A 25,438-nucleotide genomic window follows, 5' to 3' on the forward strand; every position below is an offset into this window, starting at 1 on the left:
AACAGATAGAAAAAAGTATAGACAAGTCATTAAGGAGAGAGAGAGGAGGTAAAAGACAATTTAGACGGAAGATAAACACTCGTATAAACAGACAACACTAACAGAGGCTGGATAAGTAATACACACAAGATAAGAAATTCTGCAAGGGAAACATTTATCTGACACTGAGCAATGAGAGTACGTAGGAGAGAGAGAGAGAGAGAGAGAGCAAGAGGCGTCACAGATCAAGATACTGATATAAATAAAGAAAAAAAAAATGGCGAGAAAGTGTTTATTTGGTACAACGCTGGGGGGAAAACAACAAGCCCGAGTTCCTGAGGACAGAAGCGGTTGCCAGGATGCGGGTTACGGATGACTCCAGGTGACAGGCCATCTCATAATGGTAATGGTGGGAGGCGATGTATGGGGAGGGGGGAGGTATGTCGCAGGAGGAGGAGGCAGGTGCCAGGCTGAGAGATCGACCATGGCCAACACCACCTGTGTCTTGCCCTGGGGGTGCTTACCGATGCTTTACGACGACCCCCTCCCGCACCACTGACCTCCTTCATGGCCCACACCTGGTTTATGGTCCACCCACCAACCCAGAACTGTCGTCTACCAGATCACCCTATGTTCCCCTGCGACACCACAACCGGACGTCCGACTGTTCGTAAAGGCGCCACTTCCCGACCACACCCAGAGCGTAGCGTCGTCCACGTCTTCTACCATATATGACGTCTCGCGTTGTCCACACCCGTCACCCCCCCCCCCCAAACCTGTCGTTCACACCTGCGTCACCCCACACCTGCGTCACCCCCACATCTGCTGACGGTGCGATACAGAATGCAATATATCAAGGCGTGTACATCCTGACCCCAGCTGTCAGCTGACGGGCCACCCGGAGCCTCGGGTTTCACCAAACATGTTGAAGTCGACGTCTGGTTCCGGGTGGTGTGCCAGCGGCTTCCTGCTGTGTGTAGGGCGTGGGCAACGCCCCCCCCCCCCCCCCCCCTGGGTCAAGGTCACTGGGATGGAGAGGGGTCATCGGGTCGCGACACACCACTGGAGGGAAGGAATGATGTTGGCCAAGGAGGAAGACGGGGCCAGGGGAGAGTGTGAGGAGGTTATTAGAAATGATGAAAGAGGTGAGAAAGATGGAGGTGGGCGGGGTACATTGGGGGGGAGGAGGAGGGAGGGGAGGCACAGGAAGAGACGCCAGGCTGCCATAAATACGTGAGGCCTCCGGCCAGCCACAACAGTCGTGGCCCCGTCGCTGCCCTCGGCGCAGGTGAGAACCGCCATGTTTCTTGGGGCCAAAACCCGAAGTGTCTTCAACTCTAAAACCCCCATCCAACAACACCAGCACCTCCTCCTCCAGGCCTCGGGTGTGTCCTGGCCACGACGACCACCACCTACCCGACCCGACACGAGGACCACTCGCCAGCCATCTACGACGACGACCACACGACTCAAAGTTCTCAAGACCTAGACCACGCCTACTGCAACACGACGACCCCTCCTCCCTCAACACCCTGAGCACTAGCGACGCGGTACCACACAATCCCCAAGACCTGTGACTCGGACGACCTCCACGACCCGCATCCAAGATCCGTGTGTGTGTGTCGTCTACATCAGGACGACCCCCAGCGACCTATGGACTATATGCGTAGGGAGTCTACAACGAGATCACTTCTACGACTCAAGGAGGAAGAAATTCCCCCATGCGCTGTGTAGACGACACCTGGGCCACGACCCGTGCGTACATCAGGGGTCATAGCCACGACCTCTCCATACCGGGCCACACCGCAAGCACGACCTAGGACCACTGTACCGTGACCTCCACCACAAGCACGACCCTAGGAATTACCACAACTTACGACCCAGGACCAATTTACCACGACGACGACCACCCATATAAAGGGACCTCAAGCACGACCTTTTGACCTATGACCACAGTGAAGACGTCTGTACCGCAAGCACAACTGGACATCCCGACCAACACACACTCCTGCTTGCTGAAGCCACAGACGATAGAGAGACAGCCACACTGCAGAGTGGAGACCTGGGACAGTGTTGTGGTCTGGGATCCTCGTATGACACCATCGAATATTTTGCTACAACCCCAGACTCTGCAAGAGGCTACACCCGCGCGGGATCAATCACCTTAAGTGACGCTGTATCATGTGACGTACACCACAACAGATGGTTGACAGACAGACAGAACCGCAAACTACAGTTACCAGAACCCCTTCCAGACGAGTAATATGTCAACAGACACCAGTTTGCAAACACATGTCACACGAAGATTTCATCAGACACACACACACACACACACACACACACACACAGTCTGGTAACAGGGAGTTACCCGCGACCTTTCAACCCAGAGTGGTCGAATCATCCTTACACATTTCAGATTAAGCAACCAGCGGTACCTCACAGGTGGTCATATGCGGGGACGGAAACAACTGACTGTAGCCACCTGGCGACCAAGACACTGTGAGAACAGGTGGTGCGGGCTGCCACCTGCACCTCGCCCACACCCAGGCCCGCTACCAGTTTTCCTCTTCCTCTACCTCCACCCTGACCCCCCCCCCCCCATCCTTCCTTCACTCAGAGGTTCAGCCTCACAACCCACCACCCCCAACAGAACCCGACTCACCAAACACCTGCTACACTCCACACATCTATCGCAAACCCCGACACATTTCCACCCCAGACCTGCACACCAGACACTTCCCCACCCACCATTCACATCCTTGAACCCCGACCGATGCCTACAGTAACCCCTCTCACCTCACACTTGATCCAAGAGGTCGCCCTCGACTGCCACAAGGCTGTCTGAGGGTGGAGTGTGAGGTAATACTCAATGGTGAGACAATGGGTGAAGTTAACCCGTTTTCTCGACCTATACAAGGTCATCCTCCAACAGGGTTTTGACCTACCCGCCCTTCCCTACGCCCTACCCAGGTACTGATACTCTCCTACGTCCTACAGATTAACGCCAGCACCCTCCAGACGCAGGTAGACTCGGCCTACGCCAAGCCCCAGAAACCGGCCAAGAGCCCGTCCCCTCCAGAAGCTACGTCCATACCTTCAGCCTCGCCGTCGCCAGTGCCAGCGCCGTCGCCGCCCAAGGAACCCACGCCCACGCCTACGCCGCCCCCACCCAACCAGCTAGACTCTATGCTGGGCTCCCTCGCCTCCCACATGACGGAGCAGGGCATCACCACCACGCAGAAGGGCTGCTGCTGCGCCTGTGACAAACCGATCGTCGGACAGGTGAGGCAGCGCTACAACGACCCATGTCATCCCCCTCCTCCCACCTGCAATACTCCTACTGAAGGACTCGCTCCTCCCGCTCCTGCCTGGCTGACTGATCTCTCTCTCTCTCTCTCTCTCTCTCTCTCTCTCTCTCTCTAGAAGGACTCGCTCCTCTCGCTCCTGCCTGGCTGACTGATCTCTCTCTCTCTCTCTCTCTCTCTCTCTCTCTCTCTCTCTCTCTCTCTCTCTCTCTCTCTCTCTCTCTCTGTGAATGACGTATGGAGTTGCTGTTACCGTCCACCAACAGATGACTGGGTCACAGACCATCGTGTCTTCCCTATCATCTCCAGTGTGTTCCTCCGCCAGGCTCGCTGGTCCCAACTTTCCTTGTTCATAACGTTTCACCCAGTTTGCCCTCCTGTCATTCCCACAAACACCTCGTCGCGGGACGAGTCATTCTTTCCAGAGTCGTTAACCAATTAACGATTAACTTGACATGTAACAGTCTGTTTATGAAGTGGTTTCTCAACGTGAGACTTCATGTACCACCTTGATATGTCTTTATATGCAACTATGTCATACTATCTCCAGCTTGAACATGTCATAACACTGTTTGTTTCCCCCGTGTGTGTGTGTGTGTGTGTGTGCAGGTCATCACAGCCCTGGGCAAGACCTGGCATCCGGAGCACTTCACCTGCACCCACTGTAACCAAGAGTTGGGAACCCGCAACTTCTTCGAGCGTGAGGGTCGCCCCTACTGCGAGCCGGACTACCACAACCTCTTCTCCCCTCGTTGCGCCTACTGCAACGGACCAATCCTAGACGTGAGTCTCTCGTGAAATGACCGGTAATGGTAGTTAAGGGGGCTGAGGCGAGGGTAGGCACACTCCAGTAAATAGAGGAACTGATATACCTACTTTGGTGTTAGGGATGGTACTAGCAGTGATGTGAGTGGGTTTAGGGCACAGGGGAGCCAAGTGATGGGTGGTGTAAGGGAGCATTAATGATGGGTGGTGTGGTGATTAGGGGAGCAGTAACGATGGGTGGTGATATCATACAGCCAGGACAGACGGTGGTGGTAAGAGTTATTGATGGGAGGAATCTCAACTAGTTTGGGCTTTACTGCTGGTTAATGACCTCTCCACTTTCTGTCGGGGGTGGTTAGAAGGTCAGATAGGGTAATGGGTCAATGATGGCCACACAGCGGGCGACGCTCCCAGCTGGGGACGCTGCCAGAGAGAGGACCCAGCTGGTAAAACAAGCACTGACAGCACCCAGCTGGTAACACACTAGCATTGAGAGGACCCAGCTGGTAAAACAAGCACTGACAGCACCCAGCTGGTAACACACTAGCATTGAGAGGATCAAGCTGGTAACACACTAGCATTGAGAGGACCCAGCTGATAACACACTAGCATTGAGAGGACCCAGCTGGTAACACACTAGCATTAAGAGGACCCAGCTGGTAACACACTAGCATTGAGACGACCCAGCTGGGGATAGTGGCACACAGCTGGCCACCTGGCTAGCACACTCCCTCACCACACTTCACATGATCTCGCTCTTGGGGCGGAGGGGATGGGGGAGGGGTCGTCTCCTCCTCCTCCTCCTCCTCCCACTCTCCCTCTTGAGCACGAGGGTCGTCTCCTCCTCCTCCTACTCCTCCTCCTACTCCCCCTCTCTTGTGCACGACAGAAATGCGTGACGGCGCTGGACAAGACGTGGCACCCGGAGCACTTCTTCTGCACGCAGTGCGGCAACACCTTCGGCGACGACGGCTTCCACGAGAAGGACGGCAAGCCCTACTGCAGGGACGACTACTTCAACATGTTCGCCCCCAAGTGCGGCGGCTGCAACTCCCCCATCATGGAGAACTACATCTCCGCCCTCAACGCCCAGTGGCACCCGGAGTGCTTTGTCTGCAGGGTGAGTATCCCCTGTTGTGTCTCTGTCTCAACCTACCCGCATCCGGACACAAGCACAATACTGACTCGTGCAAGCTTCAATACACACACACACACACACACACACACACACACACAAAGACCTTTACAATCACATTTCTAACTCCCGTTGTTGTGCGCGCATCTAAAGATAGAGATACACTATGTTGTGTGTGTGTGTGTGGCCACACACCACACCTGCAGTGTGTAAACCTCACCATCATGACGACGGGTAAGTCGAGTGTGGATGGACTGTGGGACCCCGTCTGCTGCTGGCGTCATGCAAGGTAAGTCTTCTCCTCCCTTTCCATTGGCCATCACCCTCATCTTCTGCCGTCATCTATCAACCGCCCCCCCCCCCCTCTCCCTACCACTCCCACATTACCCACCCCCCACCCCTCCTTCCACTCACCATCAAATAGAGTTATTCTTAAAGTTCAGTTGTTTTCGAGTGACATACTCTCCGTTTTCTTTCACCCACAAGAACCCATCTTGCTGGTGTCTGCATCTTCCCCTATGTCACCCTCGGTTTATTTTGGTGCACATTTGGCACCACTAACTATACACCATTTGTTTCATTAATTAAGCGGGTATTTCCGGCCCGATTTTCTTATGTTCCCACAAACATCCAGTCACTGCATAAATATATATCTCCAGACTTTAATTTGTTATTGAACCCAATATAGACACTGAAGTTTTATATATTCATTGCTGTACATTCTGCTGCTGAATATCATGAAAATTAAATGTCAGTTATTTACTTTAATATGTAGTTTAAAGTCAACCTTAATTGAGGTCGTTAATTATCAAAACATCAAGTACTTGGCCTCTGATGGTTTAGAAAGCTGAATACATAGCTTATAACATAGATGTTTTGTTTATCATTATAGGATGTAATTATTCCCTTATTGTACCTTGCATGTAGAACTAACGGACGCAATCTTGTTACTAAAATATAAATATGAACGAAGGAAGAAGTTAACACAGGTGTGGCTGGACACAAGCCGAACACGCATGCATGGCTCCGTTTGGTCTCGTCTTGTGTGCATGAATCACATTATCTCTATAACACATTACGGAAATTACGGAAATTATTGTCTAGTATCGAATGTCCTTTGACCCCGGCATGTGAGGTGTGTGTACTGCCAATGCCGCTGATTGGATAAGGTTTCCCCTCAGGAAGTGCACAAGAACTTGTACTGTGTCTGCTACTGTTGACCTGTGGTGAGGTCTTCAGCCCCGTGTGACACGACAACATGACATGACTTAACTATACTGAAACGGAGAGTTAGAGTAACAGTTCAGTGGCTTCCACCATCCCTATACAACTTTGCCTTGAGATCTGCCGGGACCCCTCGCCGAATATGTGATAATAATAATACTTTAAGTTTACCCTAAAGTTGGAAATCTGTAATTTACGTTTTGAAAGGCGTCGAAGGATGAATGGCCGGTGCTGTAAATAAGGGATGGGAACATATAAGGACCATGTATGTTTGCACATAGTCCCGTTTTCACATTGCTGTGATTAACATTTGAACAGTACAAAGGCAGCGATTTATCATTGGTGGAAGCGTATGACGCCCATAACAGAGTTATAATTAACCAGTAGAGGTCAGTACAGACCTTTAACACTACGATATATCACCCTTGGTTATAATGACCCCCGACCTCTGACCGGATATACTTAGGTGACCCTTGCCTTAAACGTAACCATGATGGCTTCACTCAAGAAACGGACGAGACGAACTTCCTGGCCGCTGTGAACACACTCGACTCGAATATAGCTAATGGCCCAAGTAAACCTTACGAGCTGTTTACCACATCTGAATACCCAGCAAGTAGGTGACCTACCTAGCTACCCCCTTGAATAATAGCACACATGTTTTCACATCCACATGGCCCGCATCGGCAGCAGCTGTGCCGCCTCCTTCATAACTATACACACTGCCACCGAGGCGGGGGGGGAAAAAGTGAGGAACGTCACCACCCAAGTGAGAGAGAGAGAGAGGAAAGATTGGAGGGGTTGTCAGGGTGTGAGGAACAAAACGGCTGCCTCAGACAAGTGCTGTGGGCTGGCTGGCTGGTGGGGAAAACTTGACTGACGCCGTTGAGAAGACGAGGATGAAAATGTTATCAGAAACATTTTATGATCCGTAGTTTCCCGAGGAAACTTACAGTACGAGTTTTACATTCTTTTGTTGGATAAATTCTGATACTTTAGACTGTATTGAAACTGTCGTATATACGTTCTGTGACGCTTCGCTAATCCAATATCTCTTACTCCTATATTGAAATATGAAATTTACTCTTTCCTTGCCTAACTAAAGCCCTAAGATCAAACTACTGTCTAACTACCAGTACGCTAGTTTGCCGCTGTGTCGTGTGAATTAACGTGCGTGTTTTTGTAACACCATGTAACACTTGTCTAACACTTATGGTTGTTTAACACCATGAAGATACGTCACTGTAACACCTGGCAGTGCCTGGCTTCAGCAGAGCCAGGCACTGCGTGCATGTGTGTAGCAGCGAGTACAATATAACTAGCGGTGACCGTCTTCCCCCTTGAAGGACTGCAAGCAGAGCATGCGCAAGAAACAGTTCTACTGTATAGACAACAAGCCAGTGTGTCCTGACTGTATGGGAGTATCAGACGACGAAGAAGACGACGAATAGGCACGATGGACCACCACACCACACCGCTACCACCACCACCACATCCTACCACAGCGATAGACTAGGGAGAGGGGGGAGGGGGGTGATCTTGCAACCACACACAACCATCTCCCTGGAGACTTGACCTGCGAACCAAGGCAGTCATGGAGATCATCAGACACGCTCGCGAGACCAAGCCGAGGAAAGAACCCAAGTCGTGAATTCAGTTATTCCACACGGAGGAGATGCCTGACGAAGACCTGACGCAGGCTTGGAAACAAGGGTAGGCGACGGTCATAATTATGGAGCGTTGTGTTGGGTGAGGCGTGGCGAGGTGTGCCAGGGGCGACCCATGCCAACACACACGCAACATCTGCTCACACACGAGGCCCACGCCGTTGCCCTAATTTGTTAAGAACATTGCGGCTCCTGATGAAGACAAACGACCTTCACAAGGTCCCATCACTTTGGGGGAAAACTTCACAGACCCGGAGTAATTATAGAGGCGAGGCCTGTGCAATGGTGAAGAATGAGAGACGTGGACGAAAACACCAAACTGTGTCCGTGTTTAGGAGTTCGTGAAAATTGGTTACTGACGAGAGAAGTGTTGGATGTTACCGTGGCGAGGTGGCCTGCACCGCCCACCTGCTGGCAGGTCTGCACACAACCCAAGACCAAACACAAACCAGAGGTGGTGATGAAGTAGTTGTGGCTTCTGGTATGCCAACAGCAGAGGTGCGGCAACCTCTAACCTGAAGCTGAAAGGTTCAACACAACATCGGCCTCCTTAGCCAGAGAGTGATGTACCCAAAACCCCAATTTTGTCTATACCAAGATGGCCGTCACACATCTCCCTACACTTGAAATCTGGGACTACCTACCATACCCCAAGTATGCTGAAGACACCAGCTTCAGCACGACCGTACGACCCCTACAGGTATGACGACCTGGCGTACCGACCACATCCCTTAGAGGATCAGGTCACACGCCACCTCATCATACCCAAAGGATTTGACAGTCGTGTACGAGAGGATTCGACAGTAGAAACTGAAATCACCAGCGGTCAGAACGAAGCCGAGTCGACATGCTTTAAAAGGTGGTGATTTACACTGACCACAGGACAAGAAGTACACTGAGTTAGGTTCTTCATCTGGACGGAACTCGCCCCACCTCCACATGACAGAAGCTACCAATGCCACCTCTGCGTGGCCACCACTCCCATCATACTCAGCTTGTGATGTACGAAGTGTGAGGCAGTTATTCTGGAGCATACCTGGTGTAGTGATGATGATGGCAGCCTACCTGGTGTAGTGATGTTAGCATAACTGGTGTAGTAGTGATGATGGTAGGCTGACGTACCGTGGTCCAGGTCACGGCCTAAACCTTCACGTACTTCAACCTAACGCTCAGACACACGGCACATCAGGGAGCCCCAGAACCCGTGGCAGAACCCCCTCCCTCACGCGGCAAAGATGCTCTCTCTCTCTCTCTCTCTCTCTCTCTCTCTCTCTCTCTCTCTCTCTCTCCATCAGTCTTACGACCGTTCCATCACTGGCTTAATGGTCCCTCAAGTTCACAGCTCACGACCCACAGTGTTGTCGAAACCCAACAATAAGAACGAGGCTCCTCCTCCTCCCCCCGCCCCCTGGTCCTGCTTATCCTTGGATTTATTTATTTATTCCCGACCTCTACGTCCTCTCGCTTCTCCCTTCATATATGTATATGATAGTTGCTGTTAACTTAGCCTTAAATATATATATATACCTACCATACCTAAATCTCAGACACTATTTTGTATTGTTGATGAAATAAAAGTTTTAATATATTGAGCGTCTTTGGTTGTCAATAGCCTATGTTGTTGAATGACGGGTGAATGGACTTTGATTTCATATGGCATGTGCTGTACTGGAGGCGAGGAAATACTGTGTACCGGGTGTAGTGTTTGTGTGGGTAACTGTGTGTGTGATTGTATATCAAGTGTAAGAGTGTATGTGTAACTGTTATTGCCAGGCTTCTGAAAGCGGACCGTGAGAAGGTGGGAAATGCTGTTTTGTGAAGTTTGTAGAGTCGTTGGTGTGAAGGACTGGAGGCTTACGTGCATCTCAACATCCTCTTATTGTAAAGCTTGAGCTGTGTCTCTCCAGTGACGATAATTGCCAATTTCTTGAAAGCTTCAGTCTAGACTAGTATCCAGATGACCTCAAAACCCACTAAAGTGACCAGCACTGCAACCAGCTATCAGTTGCATTGGTATTTGACGTCAATATCCAGCATTTTAACTTAACATTATCATCCCAAAAGACTACAAGATGATTACATGTCAAATTGTTAGTCAGGCGGGTAGAGGTGTTGCCAGGGGTGTTTAAAAAGGTCACTGATGCTACTAAACTCTGCTCTTAGGAACTAAAAATAAGCTTGGGATGGTCACGTTTTTCCCCAGCCCTCTGATGCACTCTGGGTCCTCGTTGTTCTACTCCCAAAATAAATCTCATTATTAGGAAAAAGGCTTTAATATCTGTTTACGTAAGGGTGCACTGTACGAGGCTTGGAGGCTAATCCTTCATAAAGACCCAGTTATCAGAGGATTATACGTTATCACCTACACTTAATGACTCGATCAAATAAATGTCCAGTGTTTTATCGGCTGGTGGGGATATCACAGCTGAATTTAGCAGTGGAAATACATCATAAATCGGGAAAAATGATACAGTCTAGCTTTCCTAAGTAATCCCGGCTTATTCATTACGCAATATAGACTTCTAAACTCCATTCATCGCACGAATAAGAGTAAAAAGGATGATTGCATAATATTTATGTAAGATATAATCAATTGCACGAAGATAATCTGAAAAATTTATGGCCTGGTATAAAATCTACCAAACGATGACCTTAATTTACCGAACCTAATATATTAGACATGGGGTAGCGTATATTATATGGCGAGCTAACTGTCCCATTATCAGTTGCCTCATTCAACACTATACAACAATATAAAGAAATAATCTGCTTACATCAGTATGTGGAATGTCGCAAGTATTCCCTCCATGTACCTGCTTGCTGTGCACCTTACTAGGTCATAATCATGACCTTTTTGCGCCAGGCAGATGCTAGACTGGGGAGGGCTAGGCTAGGGATGCTGTCCCGCGGACGCTTATAAACGTAGTTTGTCTTTCCCGTCAATTATACAGAATACCCCACTCCGTATTTCTCTATATATCACCCATTGTTTCCTCCTCAAATACCCGTAAAAATAACCATTTCATTTCGGTATTCTTGAGAAGTGAATGATAAATTTGTGGAAGTGGGTCAGGTTTTATTTATGGTAATTATGATTAGGCGATTATACTTGGCAAGCCGGGTTGGCTGTCTGCCCAGCCTTCCTTCCTGGGTGGTGGGAGGTAGGGCTCACACAGTGCTAAGCCACGACTCTAACCTACTATATTCTACCTTATAAGACAATAATCCCATGGCGGGGGACGCCCGCATCGTCCCAGGGGATAGGGCGAGCCGGGCAGTAGGTGTTGCCATCTTGGCTCCTCACAACCACAGGAATAAGAAGGCCTTTGCTACCCCTCCCACCGTTATGTTCCCACTACCCACACACACACACACACACACACACACACAATTCTGTACAGCCGACGCCAAACGATTCCAAACTACACGTGAATAGCAATTAAAAACATGAATAAACTTCAGACATTTCAGCACAGAGACTAGCTCATGTGCATGATTTTCAAATCCACACCTCCAATAAGCACATGTACGTTAGGGTATCCATGTACACACGTTTATAGTTACGTAATAGTGTAAACAAGTACGTTAGCCATTATTCCACATGAATGTGTAGGATAACTTACATATACACTTTCTGGCTGACCAGCAAACATATACATAACTCCTGGACCCCTTGTATGGAACACCTGTGGCTTCGGGGATGCGCTACAATCAAAACCCGGGAAATGATGCACTCCTTTGGATTAAGAACATCCCAACCAAACTGGACTAATTTCGGTCCACTGATGATGACATGACCAAACTGAACATGATTTTGCACTATCTGTGTAGCCGCACGAAGGTAGAATCCGGTAACACCAACCGAATGCATACAAACATGTACGTATATCCACGTATCAAGAACACATAAACATTATACATGTAACTATACTGCAGTATCCATACATACATACAGGCTAGCATATTCATTTTGTATTCGGACATTTACATACTCATGTCTTTATATACATAAACAAATATATACATATGCATATGCAATATATGCATTCAGGCATTACGATGCACATGTACCCTTAGAAGAATAAATATATGTATATACATCCCTATATACAAGTAGGTATGAACTTGTACAAGTGGTTATGTAATCATTACATGTATGTATACACACATACACACAAGAGCACCCACATGTAGATATACCAGCATATGAGCACCTTTAAGCATGTATCTCACTACATGAACACCTGTAGACATGCTAACACATGAGGACCTACAGTAATATACAAACTCCTGAGCACTTACTTTTTTGTCTACAACACACGAGCACCTTCAGTGTACATACTTACTAACATATGAGCACCCACAGTGTATATACATGTACACCAAAGGATAAGCACCTACATGTACGAATACCAAAATGTTCATTTCAGACACAGAGACATTGAGATTCACATGAAAATATTAATAAACATTTGTGCATTTAATGCAAACATTATTCCTTGAGCATAAAATGAATGTTTTCCCCCTACCTAACCATATTCGTGTACATAGTCATAATTAGGAATGTAGATATGCAGGCTTGTACATGACCAGCTTTACATGAATAAAAAAATAATCTACATAGTCTTACCTGATCACACATGTAAAAAGGTCTTACCAGTGCATTTGTGGTCATACTGAAGCATATACATACACATGGTACACCTTAGCATATACATGGTGATAAGTATACATACATATATATGTGGTCCAACTTGAATAAATACATACACTTAAACTTCGGCATGAATACTGTCATATTTTCAATAAATACATTCTTTAACAACCAGAATACTGGAGTATTAGAGAATATTTTCAAAATGTTTAATTTGATATCTAATAAAAATGAAAAAAATAGTTAAAATCATGGGACCTAAGTTATATGTAGGGAAACTTCGTTCCTTAAATGGAAAATAATGATCATGAAGTTATACCCAATGCAGTTCTTGAAGCTTAATAACCGAGAATTTGATGGACTCCAAGTCTGAAGAGTCCAAAGTAGCGATGAACTGACAGACAAACCAATTAATATTCTTAGAATAGCTTCAGAAGATGAACAACTGTTGGTAATATCCTAAGAACAGCAGAAAAACATACGTTACATAAGAAGAAATTTAGAAAGGAAATAAGTGAAGGCCCATTATAATAATTTTGCAATGATGGAAGGGAAACTGGGAGAGCTGAAACTAATGGATCAGTGAACATGAGTAATCAAAGAGACGTGTCAAGTGGGATCAGTTTCAAAGACCAAAACTAAGTCACCCACAAGAATCAGTTTAGGCTGAGGGCCAAAAAGAACTTTAGAGTGAAGTAATCTAAAAAGCCATAATAAGCCCTTAAAAGGTTACCCTCAGGTAAAAATGAGAGAAACATAAACCCCATAAATCAGTTTACCTTCAGCGCTAATGTGAGAAGCCCAGGATCAGCAAACAATAGGTAGTAGTTTTAAGTGGTATATCCAAATGTAGATAGATTAATACTCTGTAGAAGCAACTGGAGTACAGAGACTATTCCAGGAAATCAAACCAAATATCACAATTATTGACAAAGCTTGCCTACATGGATGCTCACCTGATCTCGAAAGGAATACATGGCTGTAGAAGTCTGAAAAGGAGCTTTTGCCCTTCTGAGACAACCTTAAACCTCATGAATTACAAGCAGACAACAATCCTATGACACAATATATAATGAGAAAAATAATAGGAAATAAACCTGCATACAATAATTCTTTCAACAGTACTCAATCCTTTTAAGAGATCTGATAATCAAATCAATTGTTTAATGACAAAACAAAAACACTGTTACGATGCTGCACGTGCCAGCAAGACCAACCCTCTTCAGAAATGAAAAAGTTTTAATAAATGTGAATTTAAATATAAGAAAACTGATTGTGAATGTATGGGGGAAGAGAATAATAGAAACAAATTCTAAAAATGTTAAAGAAAACTTTCTCCACCAGTATGTTACTAAGCAAACTACAGTAATAAGCAGTGATACATCAACATTTACCTTATTTTCCTGTACAAAAATGAGGAACTAGAAAAGTGACAATGCACTGCCTCAATCTGAGATATAAAGCTAGTTAGGAAATGACATACAGATCTGAGAGGAAATTATACCGGGATATATAACTGTGGTAACTTTTCGGGCATCAATTTCATTAATAGAACAAACTGGGAAAAGGAATGCCACAGTTACAAAATTAAACTGTTTACAGAGGCTCTATGAAGTCTGTTAAGAGAGACTCAGTGAATGAGTGCTGATGGCAAAGAATGGAAAGAGCTGATCAGAAAAGGAGGGACATGGTTCAACAAATGTCAGAGCAAAGAGAAACCGAAAAATATTGGAGGAGGTGTGTATTACACAAAACATTTCATAGGTTAATAGGATAAAAACGAATACAACAGCAAAAGGAATGATAGCAGAAAATCATAAAAAAAAAATGTAGACAAAACAAATGATAATCCAATGCACTTCCATGAATGCTACAAATACAAATTGTGTGGTAAATAAAAGTAATCAGACTGAAGTATTCAACAAGACAGACTGTTGAAGCAGAGGAGGAAAAACACAGAGCTAAATGTTAAGTTCCAAAACACACATTCACAGTAAAAGGCACATTACCATATCTCCCACAAATGAGTAGAGGCTTAGGTGTGGCTATAGGAATAATTAAGACTGATGGACAGGGCATAAGGAGGCCACTAAAGCTCTTAAATACAGTTAGACTTGACTTCTCAGGCTACATTCATTAAGCTTTCAATTATCAAGCTAATTAAGGTTTCTATCTTTATATCTACGCAAGAATGACCACTCATTCAAGCGAGCTCTACACATACATTCATCCCATTAACCAGATTTCTTACCTACACCTCCAATTCTTCTCCCATATTTGAATGCTTTCAACTTCATATTTCTGATGACAGTCCTCAATGATCATCAACTCTAAATATTTAAAGTCATTAACAACAAACTCCTCTCCATTCAACCATGTAATCACAAGCAATAAATCTGATTGTCACTATGGAACAAAACCCTTATTTCCCCTTTTTAATAACTGTGTAATTGTAAACTACTGTCAAGTGTACAAAGCTGTACGTCTTAAGTGATTAACTGTATGTTGCCTTCGCAGGACTGCCGGCAGCCATTCAATGGGGGTTCATTCTTCGACCACGAGGGTCTGCCCTACTGCGAAACCCACTACCATGCAAAACGTGGCTCCCTATGTGCTGGCTGCAACAAACCCATCACTGGTTGGTATCACTCTTACCATAGTTTTCTTGGAGAATTCCATATTTTTCTTTTCTTTCAACCTAATGTTCCTTCATATCTCCTAACCTTACTTTAATTGACTTGATCATTGTTCTTAATGATATCATGTCTCACAATCCTCTCCTGAAGCAGCCTCCCTTAATGATATCTACATTTCACCTTGCCTTCCCTGCTCACACACCACTTTTACAATACTTCATCTCTCTTTAGCATCTCCCCTTCCTTTCATTACACTATTTACCATTCTTGTAATTAATATAACCTTATTTCGTAATACCACACCGGCAAAAGCACTTCTCTGATAAGTTTAATAGCGTTGGGTATGGTTAGTACTTGAATGGGTGACCACCTAAGTACAGTATGGAAGGTTAATGTGTGGGGAGTAACATGCACTAGCCCTACCTAATGGAAAAGTTTTGTCATAAACACTCATAAGTACTCCATAATCTCATCTCTTCTACCCTTCCTTAACAACACAATTTAGCATTGTTTCCCTCATCACTATACATGACCTTGCATTCTCTAATAAAGCACATTTCATTTAACTTTTTCTGAAACAAGCTGACACAATCAAAGGAAATACATACTGAGGAAGTTCAACCAGTTTTTCTTGGAAGTTACATAATGACAAGAAAGGGAAAAGCAAGTAAAGGAGGTTGAGTGATGACGACATACCTGGTAAGAGAGACAGTGGGCCCTTCAAACAGTACAGGCTGGGAAGAATTATGATCAAAAAAGTTTGCCAGTGCTAAAATTGTTGGGGGGGTGGGGGGATGCAAGAGGACCAAGTTGAATAACAGGAAACTGCATGACAAATGTAATTCAAGCTGCTCCTTTTTTATCACAGCCTAAGGTTCCTCGGTGAATATTTCTAACTAGACATACCATCATCATTTTTCTTTATATTTACTTTTCCTGCCTTAGCAAGGTACATCAAGAACATACAGTGGCCTCTAGTAGTCATAGCTATCATTAATGATGTATCAAAACCAGTGCATATAAATTACTCCATGGTTCACCTTCACCCACATCATTTGTCCTGGTTCCACAAGTTGACAACCTGCTGCCCTATCCTCTTGCCCATATACAACACCATTTCATTTTATCCATTACACCCCTCACATATTCCTGAAAGTTTACACCCCAATACCCCTAAGCCACCTCCAGTCCATCCTTCCTCTCACTCATTGTTCCATCCACTTGACACACAGATCCTCTTTGTCAATCTCTCTCTGGTAATTTTTTACATATGCTTGAACCATATCAGCCCTGATTGCCCCTCTCAGTCAGGCTACACTTACCACATCAACTCTCTTACAATGTCAATCTCATATGATCAACCTGTCTTACACCACATATTGTCCACAGGCATTCTTTATTGCCAACACATCCTCATGCTACAACTTTAACTTCATTCTTATGCACACCAAGGAATTAATAGATTTTAATTACTGAAATACTTTAAGCACATTAGTTTAAGATTTACTTAAATTTCAAATATTTCACAGGTCGCTGCATCACAGCCATGTTCCGAAAGTTCCATCCAGAACACTTTGTCTGTTCTTTCTGTCTGAAGCAACTGAACAAGGGTACTTTCAAGGAACAGAACGACAAACCCTACTGCCATGGATGTTTCGACAAGCTCTTTGGATAAGAATTAACGATAAGTTGGAAGAAAGTGTTGATGAAAGGATGGCAACAGCGTTTTATTATTGTTATCAAACAGTGAAAACAGGAAATTTACGAGTGAAAGAAAATGGGTTTGATTTTATGGAGAAAAGACAAGATCATTCTTGCAAAAATTTGTTAGACAAAGTAAGGAAACGTGCAAAAGGAAAACAAAGACGATTGTATATATACTCACAGAAAAGAAAACAGATTTCCCCAAGAACTTTTATGATTCCTGTGTTTGAAATAAAGAGAGATAGTCGAGGAGGGGAAATATTTCATGGTGTCTTAGTGATAGGTAAAGACAAAAAATTCTATCCATCCTACATACAGTTCGTAAGGTATCCTACTTGTCCTTTAGCCAATCACACATATTGCCAGGAGAAATCCTATTGCTCATATCAGTATCAAAAGCTCATCTCTTGTCAGGTGTTGTATAATGGTTTTGTAATTTCATATTGTAAAGGGTTGAAGGTATATTTAGATTTTTGGGTATTGTTGAGAACTGGAGATGACCATTATATGATGCACTATTGCTGTGAAATGAATAATCTCATTTATAATTACAACCCCATAATATATACAGTACACACGTAATAAGTGAAACCTTGTCTAATTAAAATTATTCATTCTCCAGTTTAACAAGTTTCCTAAATGTTTATTAAGTAGAGAAGCTGAGTACAACATACCTTTTAAATACTGTAGCATTACATTAGATTTATGGTGATGAACTGTGTGCAACATCAAATGTTAATCTTTTACATAGAAAATTACGAAAGGGGATTCTGTCTTCAGTATTAATGCTACCCATAAGTTTATGTTCTTAAGAACCTTTATTTATTGCCAGTGAAAATGTGTGGTCCTGACAATCATTTATCTCAGTTTAAAGCACAGTACAGTATAGGATAAATACTGAGGTGGTGTATTCAAGTTACTGTGCAATGCTTCCAATTAAAATATATTTGCATTATGCAAAAGAATGGTAAGGCATCAAAATATCGGTTTTTAATAGTACTGGAATATAAACACAAAGTAATACAAATTAATGAATACTAATAATTCAATACAAAATCTTAACGCAGTATAACCTAAGAGGCATGGAAAACGGTGCGTGAATATGTAGTTCAGCTGGAGTGCAATAGAATGTTTTTTTGATTAATCATTATGTTATAGGATCCATTAATGCTGATTTTTCTTGAGCTGTCCAGTTTGTTATGAATATTTGTTCAATGAAGATGATGGTTTTATCATTTTTAACCATAATTAAAACCAATATACTGCAAATTATCATATTTAGTGTTCCTCTTCTCACTGTATATTTATCACAAGGTCAAGTGATCAAACATGTAAAAACTTGAGGTCAGAATGCTACCAGGTTTGTATTAGACACAAACCTGGTTCTGTATCAGGATTTAGAGCTGACTTCTCAAAATATTCAACACTTTGTATTAAACCTTATAAGTATCTGCTGTACATTTCCAGCTGCAGGTGTAAATTCAGCTGTTAATCTTACATGAATCTCTTAAAGTGAGATCTATTAGTAATGCCATGAATGCTGATGGTATGGAGAAGACAGCATTTAAAGTCTAAAGACAGTGACTCGAGTATTTCTCAGTGTTGTCATACAAATTATGATTAACCCTGCTTTTTACAGGAAATGAAATTGCAAAAGGGATATATGTTACTTTCTGTTTGTCAGTGTCAGCAGTGCGTGGAGGACAATACTGATTACTAAATATCATCAATGGTTCTGGCTTGCACTTTTTTTCTTATATATATTTGTTCATGCAATTGTTGGCTCAGTTCTCTGTGTTTCTGAAATTAAAAAATATAAATTAATTTCAGTGTATAGTAGTGATAAATACTTTAAGTCCTATTGTGATTTCTCTGATGGGTATATTGCTTAATCTTACGTATTTTACTATCCGAAGTCCAATCTATTTATTAATATGCACTATACACTTTATGGTAGCCTTTCAATTGGTCATTTTAGGTCATGCAATTGCTCTAGATATATCTTGTCAATCATATGATTATGAATGACAAGACTTCTATTAGCTTGTATCCCATCAGATACATTATTGAATGCTTTTGTGCTATTTCAAGAACTACTTGGCTTTCACAGTAATTTATACCAATATTGTCAATTCTCAATTTTGCTCAGATACGAGACTAACTATGGAGTCCCATGTAGCTTATCAATCTAACCACATAGTCTGACTAAGTAATATACCAAATAGTGACCTGGCAACAATAAAATTTTATTAAGTTTAAGGAAAAGGCAAGAAATTTTTTTGCTTCCTATAAGCACCCATTAGTTTAATTCCTAAACACCAGCATCTTTCTTGATTTATACCCTTCACAATGATCCTGTCTATGTACGCTTACAAATTTATTGAGTATCTTATACAAGATGTTAAAGGGTTGAATTTTCAATCCTTGTCTTGCCAAACAGCCAACTGTCTAAGATACGAACATCAAGTATTTGTCTGACAGCAGCAGTGTCAGTGTTAGTGACAAAATACAGTGGACAGTTGCTCGACAGGCTGGGTGCTTACATTGTGACATGGATAGTCTGTAAAATTATAGACTGATTATAACCAGAATTAGATTACAAAGTTCAATTGTTATTAACGACACGCACAGTAAAACATGTTCATAGCTTGGTCTTCAAGTAAAGAGTTATGTGTATTTTATACAGCTATTGTGCAGTGAATACACAATGCACAAAAAAATTTAAGGTTAAGCCATAAACTTCACTGTGTTGTACCTAATATATATATATGTTTTTAAAATATTAGATCAGTGTAGAATATTGCTATGCCATGTTCACTTCATATGCTAAGTTAAATAAAGCAGTCTCTCATGTGGTTGTCTTAATATTCTTTTATTTTACTGAATACCAAAGTTTATATAAACTCATGAAAATTGCCTCTGATGAATCAAGTAAGGTATAGAAGCCTTCCATGGGTATAAATGATGGCATTTACTTTCTAAAGAACTTGGGTACCCTCCACGCAAGCTTTCATACTGACAATTTTCCAACACTATTGGTCCATCAAACTCCTGCAGCTAAAAGCTTTTTTGTGACTTTCCTTTAGTCTTTTCCATTTACAATAAATCCTTTCAGAAACAATATGGGGAGCAGAATCAACTTCAGGTAGTTCAATCACATGCTAGGCCATAAAACCAAAAACAGTGACACGTGTCAAGTAATCTTAAACACCACAGGGCACTGTTTAGGAATTTTTGAGAACGAAAATTTGCTGCACCAATACCAACAGCACACGAAAGACTCACCACCATTAGCATAACACCAATAATGGGTCATAAAGACTCAACCATACCAGAAACAAATACAAATTCCCATAACAGTAATGGTTCGCACACTGCCACAGATGGTTCTAACTTTTTCCGTCCTGCCTATGACCCTAGAAATGTTCATCCTTCTCATAATTCCTCCGATGGCAATTTGAGACAATAGAAACCATATCAGCCCATTAACCCGAAATTCAAGTGACATTCAAGAACTGCAGGGTTCCACTGTTTTATCTTTATTTACAATGAAAATGTTCTTATTTTGAGTTTTACAACAAGAGCAGCTTAAAATTCCCAATGTTAACCATGAAAAACAAAATTTTATGGCTGCAGCTGTTGGACAGTACTGATGAGGGCTAATAATAGGACTAAGAGATGTGGGTACTAATGGAACAAAAACATAAGGGTAACTGTAAACTAAAATTTACTCACGGGGCAGTAGCGTCAAGAGCAAAGCAATGGAAGGTGGCATCATCAGTGAACACTAGGTCAGCCCAGGAGCCTAGGTTTCCAGCTTGAATGTCATATCTGTAGTCAAAGATAATACCATGGAATGACAGGTCCCAGGGAGACGAGATGAATGACATACGGAAGTTAAACGTTTAGATCTTCTAATAGGGTGGAGACCTCTTGAAAGGTCTGGTAACAGGGCTTAGAACCTATATCTCTCTCTCCCTCTCTCTTTGAGGCTTTAGACCATTTCAAACTACTGAGACAGCTGGGAGGGTCTAGAGCTTTTGGTAGTGTGTGGGGCCTTTGGGATGGTAAAAACTTTTCAGGGGACACGTGAAACTGGTGCAACTGTTATGGAAGTGCCTAACTATCATGGATAAGCTCATGTCTCTCTAAAATAAAGTTTGGAAAATGATAATGTACATGTGAATAAAGGATTGCACAGTTAATTCAACAATTTACCTTTGACTGTGATTTACCTAAATATTGCAGTGATGCATTAGTGTGTTATTAATTTTTTCTTTAATTGAATAATAAGTAATCCTATCTGTAACTTTTGCTGTTATTTTTCGAATAATCATTATCGTACCTTAACAATACAAATACATGTTTCTATAATAAATGTGAAGTCTTGCAAAGTGTTTCTATAATGTTACCTTAATATAGGTAAAGGGTCTCTGTTCCAAAGGCTCTTTACCTGTAGACGCACTGTACAATATATAGCGTGTTCACTGTACAATATATATTGTGTTTATGCCAATGACACCTCGTTCTAGGGTGTGCCATTACTAGCAAAGGTCGGGTGTCTGTACTGGGGGTGCCAGTACTAGAACAGTACAATACGAAAAAAGTACAATACGATACCTGTAAAAGCATAATATATAGAAGGTACTAAGTGTTCTAAATTTACTAAAACATATTTTAATAACCATCCCATCCATCTATTTGCCCGTAAACAAAATCAGGAATCCACACGAAAATATCGTAGTATCCCCCAACATTTTCTCTGTGTTGACAAAGAAAATTATATACTTAGTTGGGGAAACTACGTTTCTAATGCCTAAAATTCACATTCTAAAATCGGGCTAATCTTTAAAATGTATCATTTTCTAATCATTATTTTGCGTGTGTATTCAAAGTGTGAATGTACTATGTATCTAAAAGACAAGTAAATAATGGTAGGGGAACCGTTATTTAGCTCTGCATCAATAATAGGGTTAAGGGTAAACTCAGAACACACCGAGTCAAATTTAGGTCTATGGGTTGTGTTCTGTAAAGTCAACTGGTTAGAGTGTTTCAACTTAAAACTTTGTTCACAATTCAAGGCGACGATGAATTCAGTAAAACGGACCCACCCACCATCCCTCTGGATTTTGCTATTAAATTGTAACTTTTTGATCTTTCATCACAACTGTATTTCCGGTTTGGTTAGGTTAGGCTCCAACTTTAAGCTCGAGCAGAAAAAGACTTTTACGTGATAAACAATGAAGCCTCACAAAGAATATTTGGTCGAGGCTAGAAACGTTTGTGATAATGGTGTCTACCTATGACTGGATCCAGTGGAACAATTCGCATTCCATGACAAGATGATCAATGGGAACCACAAGCAATTCCACTTCTTTCCAGTGTCAGCAGACCTGTCGGTCAACACTGAGCCATCTACTTGAGAAATGAAATATAGCCTTTTGCTTAATGTGCACTCCAGTCGTGTCTTGATTTGCATTATACATTATAAAGTGTCATATGGGGCAGAAACTGAGTATGAGGCCGATCGCCAAATCAACACCTTTTTTTCTACGTTTTTGCGCAAAACTATAATCATGACCGTTGAATCTGCATCTAATATGATGTCAATTTATCACACTTTGGATTCTAGGGCGCAAATCAAAGAGTCGAAGATAAGTAAACTTATTACGAGCGAACACGAAGCCCACCAGATCCTTATTTTTTGACTAATTTTTGGGCTGACAGCAATTTGCATGGCTAGGCGCTGCTTTGAAAAATATATGACTCTGATACCCGGGAATTTCACCAGAAAAGATTTAAAAATACACAAGTTCCTTGGAACGTACAAGAGAAGTGTTCAATTTGCAAACGATTGTCATATAAGCTGCTCTGCTCTTTAAAATATTGCTTATGGGCCCAGTGGAGCTGTCACACCTTCAATAATCAGCTTGAATAAAACTATCTTTAAACTCAGGAGCAAAAGCCAAACTTGACTATGCAAGAAATTATTTAAGATGACTATACTGTTGTGTGGATGTTGAGGCATACACAAGAGAAACGTTCACAAACACCTTAACATATAGCCTGAATCTGAAACTAAATACTAACTAAAGCAACTACTTAGTTACCACTGATGAAATGGAGGCAACATACACTCACGTCTGGGCAAGGGTTTAAAACCTTTTCGACTGCTGCCAAAAACTCAAATCTAAACTCATAGTTTGCCGACTGGCATATCCGACAACTGTTCAATGTTTAAAAAAAAAAAAAAAAAGGAAATAGAGATTATACGGAGAAAACAACGGTAAATGACCCGAATGAGACCAAAAAAGTAATCGAAAGCCAAAAGTAGGCATTGCCCTCCCCACTTACCGAAATCACCAGTCATCACTAGTGACGTCACTTTGACTCTCCCTGTTCTATTTCTCTACGTTGAACTAACTATTGCATTCTAATTATGATCTGCGAAAAAATATGATAACAGGATCTCAGAGACATCACCTCAAAAGAGGAAATGACAATAAATTTGAAAAAAAAATGTGCAAGCACAATAAAAGCAAATGTGTAATAATCTAAAAAAAAAAAAATAGCATGGAAACTGACCATAATCAAATAAAAAATTCAGGATAACATCAAAAAAGGAAAAATTCTAAACGCGTTAGCAGCTATGAACAACGAAAATTAATTATAAATATATAACCACTGATTGTACGAACAAAGTATTCAATGGATAACAGCCCAACAACCACTATTCCTCCACACTAAAACAGTTATTTCATACCTAAGCTAAAGTCTTTCCCATGAAATACACTGCACATTATCATTACTACACCCGTAACATACATACTTCATAGCAGTGGCAATACATTGCCATCTTTATGACATTTTCCGTTCCAAATTTCCCTCACGAAAAGCCACACGAAAGTTCACACAAGCGTATCTTTCATACCTCAGTTCCATGACCCGTGTAAGATTCGTTTGTCACTTTTATATGGTATTACGACTCAGGTTGACTCAATTGTTGACTAAAAAGCGGTGTTATCAAAGTTCCTGACAAGAAATACAAGGTCGGAGAAACACACACAATCAACAAGGAACTGATCAAAGGTAAACATAGTTCCTAACAAACATAACCAAGCAACTTACATCATATTTTCTTTGCTTCGGGATCGTCTACATGTTCCAGGCAGATGTGACCAGCCAGAAGTCGACCTGCTGCTCCTCCATGTCACCCATGAGGTACGGCACAACGTGAACGGTGATTTGAGTGAAACTGCAACGAGTCCATAGAATTTTCATCAGATTCTCACAAAAACATTTCCTTAGCAACCATCTAAATATGTTTAATGATCACAGACAACCGTAGTCTTATATTCACTTCGATATATCGACTCTATAGCTACTGAAAAACAGCCACCGACACTCACATTAGGAAATATATAGCAGCAGGTCTGTACCTGACGGGGACACACAAGCTTCTGACTTGCTGCGTTGTTAGTTCAGAGAAGTCTCTGACGCCGAACTCCGGCGACCCAGAAAAGATACATCACACGAAATGATCTCGGTTAACGCCATCTATTGAATAATGTATCATTATACTGAAACAAATAGGGGAGACTAATTTGTTTTACGTTTATGTACTATTATGATAATTTCTTTAGCTGATTATTATTTTCCGACTAAAAATCTTCTATGAATGTAGACGTATGTTTAAATAATTTTTTTTTTTGTTTATTGATGCAATAGGATCGTGTTATACTGGTAATGTGTCTATATTTCACCTTTTAGTAGGAAAGGAAATCTATACGAAATATCTAATTTCAAAGTTGAGATAGACAATCATATCATGGGTAAACTTCCGATGATTCTGTTTTAATACATCACAGGTTATCATGAGCTGACATGAAACATAAGTGAGTCTCATTTATGGTTTTATTATATAACACCACGTAACTTATGCCTCACTCGTATACTGTATTATACATAATACACTACCCAACATTTGTATTTCCCGGCTCCACAAAAGCTAGGCTAGATTTTGATGAAAGTACAGTATATCAAAGCTAGATAGGAGCAGCCTAGCCAAACTTACTTTATAATGAATGATTTGAGAGAGAATTACAGAAGAGCAGCTGTACCAATAGATTTCTCAACAATGTAATAAGATATATAAGATAGTTAAAGAGAGGATGATAAACAAGGTTTAGAAATATAAATGAAATGAGAGAAAGTGAGGTTAGGTTGAATCTTGGCTGAGAGTCATGAGGTAACGTATAAAAGTATGGGAAGCTGTGTGGGGCGAGACGTGAATGGAAAGCCATCCTATGGGACACTGACACACATAATAAACAACAAAATATGAATGTTTAGGATGAATGAGAAGACGA

General features: G+C 42.3%; 1 protein-coding gene and 1 long non-coding RNA gene across 10 annotated transcripts in view; one reads left to right on the forward strand and one right to left on the reverse strand.

Moving 5' to 3' along the window:
* Window positions 1–19,920, forward strand: part of LOC139748683 (transforming growth factor beta-1-induced transcript 1 protein-like) — an 84,477-nt gene extending 64,557 nt beyond the window's left edge. For 8 of the 9 annotated variants that reach the window (XM_071661980.1, XM_071661982.1, XM_071661983.1 and 5 more), the window contains 5 exons: window positions 2,977–3,261; window positions 3,894–4,067; window positions 4,939–5,169; window positions 15,247–15,367; window positions 16,895–19,920. In XM_071661980.1, the coding sequence (XP_071518081.1) occupies window positions 2,977–3,261; window positions 3,894–4,067; window positions 4,939–5,169; window positions 15,247–15,367; window positions 16,895–17,040 (957 nt within the window). In that variant the 3' untranslated portion in view covers window positions 17,041–19,920. Of the gene's footprint in view, window positions 1–2,976; window positions 3,262–3,893; window positions 4,068–4,938; window positions 5,170–7,754; window positions 9,669–15,246; window positions 15,368–16,894 lie in introns of those variants that run through there. The other variant, XM_071661984.1, reaches the window with a different exon arrangement.
* LOC139748684 (uncharacterized) lies at window positions 9,330–24,571 on the reverse strand. Its single transcript, XR_011712794.1, has 4 exons — window positions 24,479–24,571; window positions 24,198–24,324; window positions 20,805–20,900; window positions 9,330–18,869 (listed from the first exon to the last, which is right to left on the reverse strand). It is a non-coding gene; the product is annotated as an uncharacterized lncRNA (long non-coding RNA).
* Window positions 24,572–25,438: the final 867 nt, after the last annotated feature.

This window comes from Panulirus ornatus, chromosome 5 (assembly GCF_036320965.1).
Source record: "Panulirus ornatus isolate Po-2019 chromosome 5, ASM3632096v1, whole genome shotgun sequence".
Lineage (NCBI taxonomy): Eukaryota > Metazoa > Arthropoda > Malacostraca > Decapoda > Palinuridae > Panulirus > Panulirus ornatus.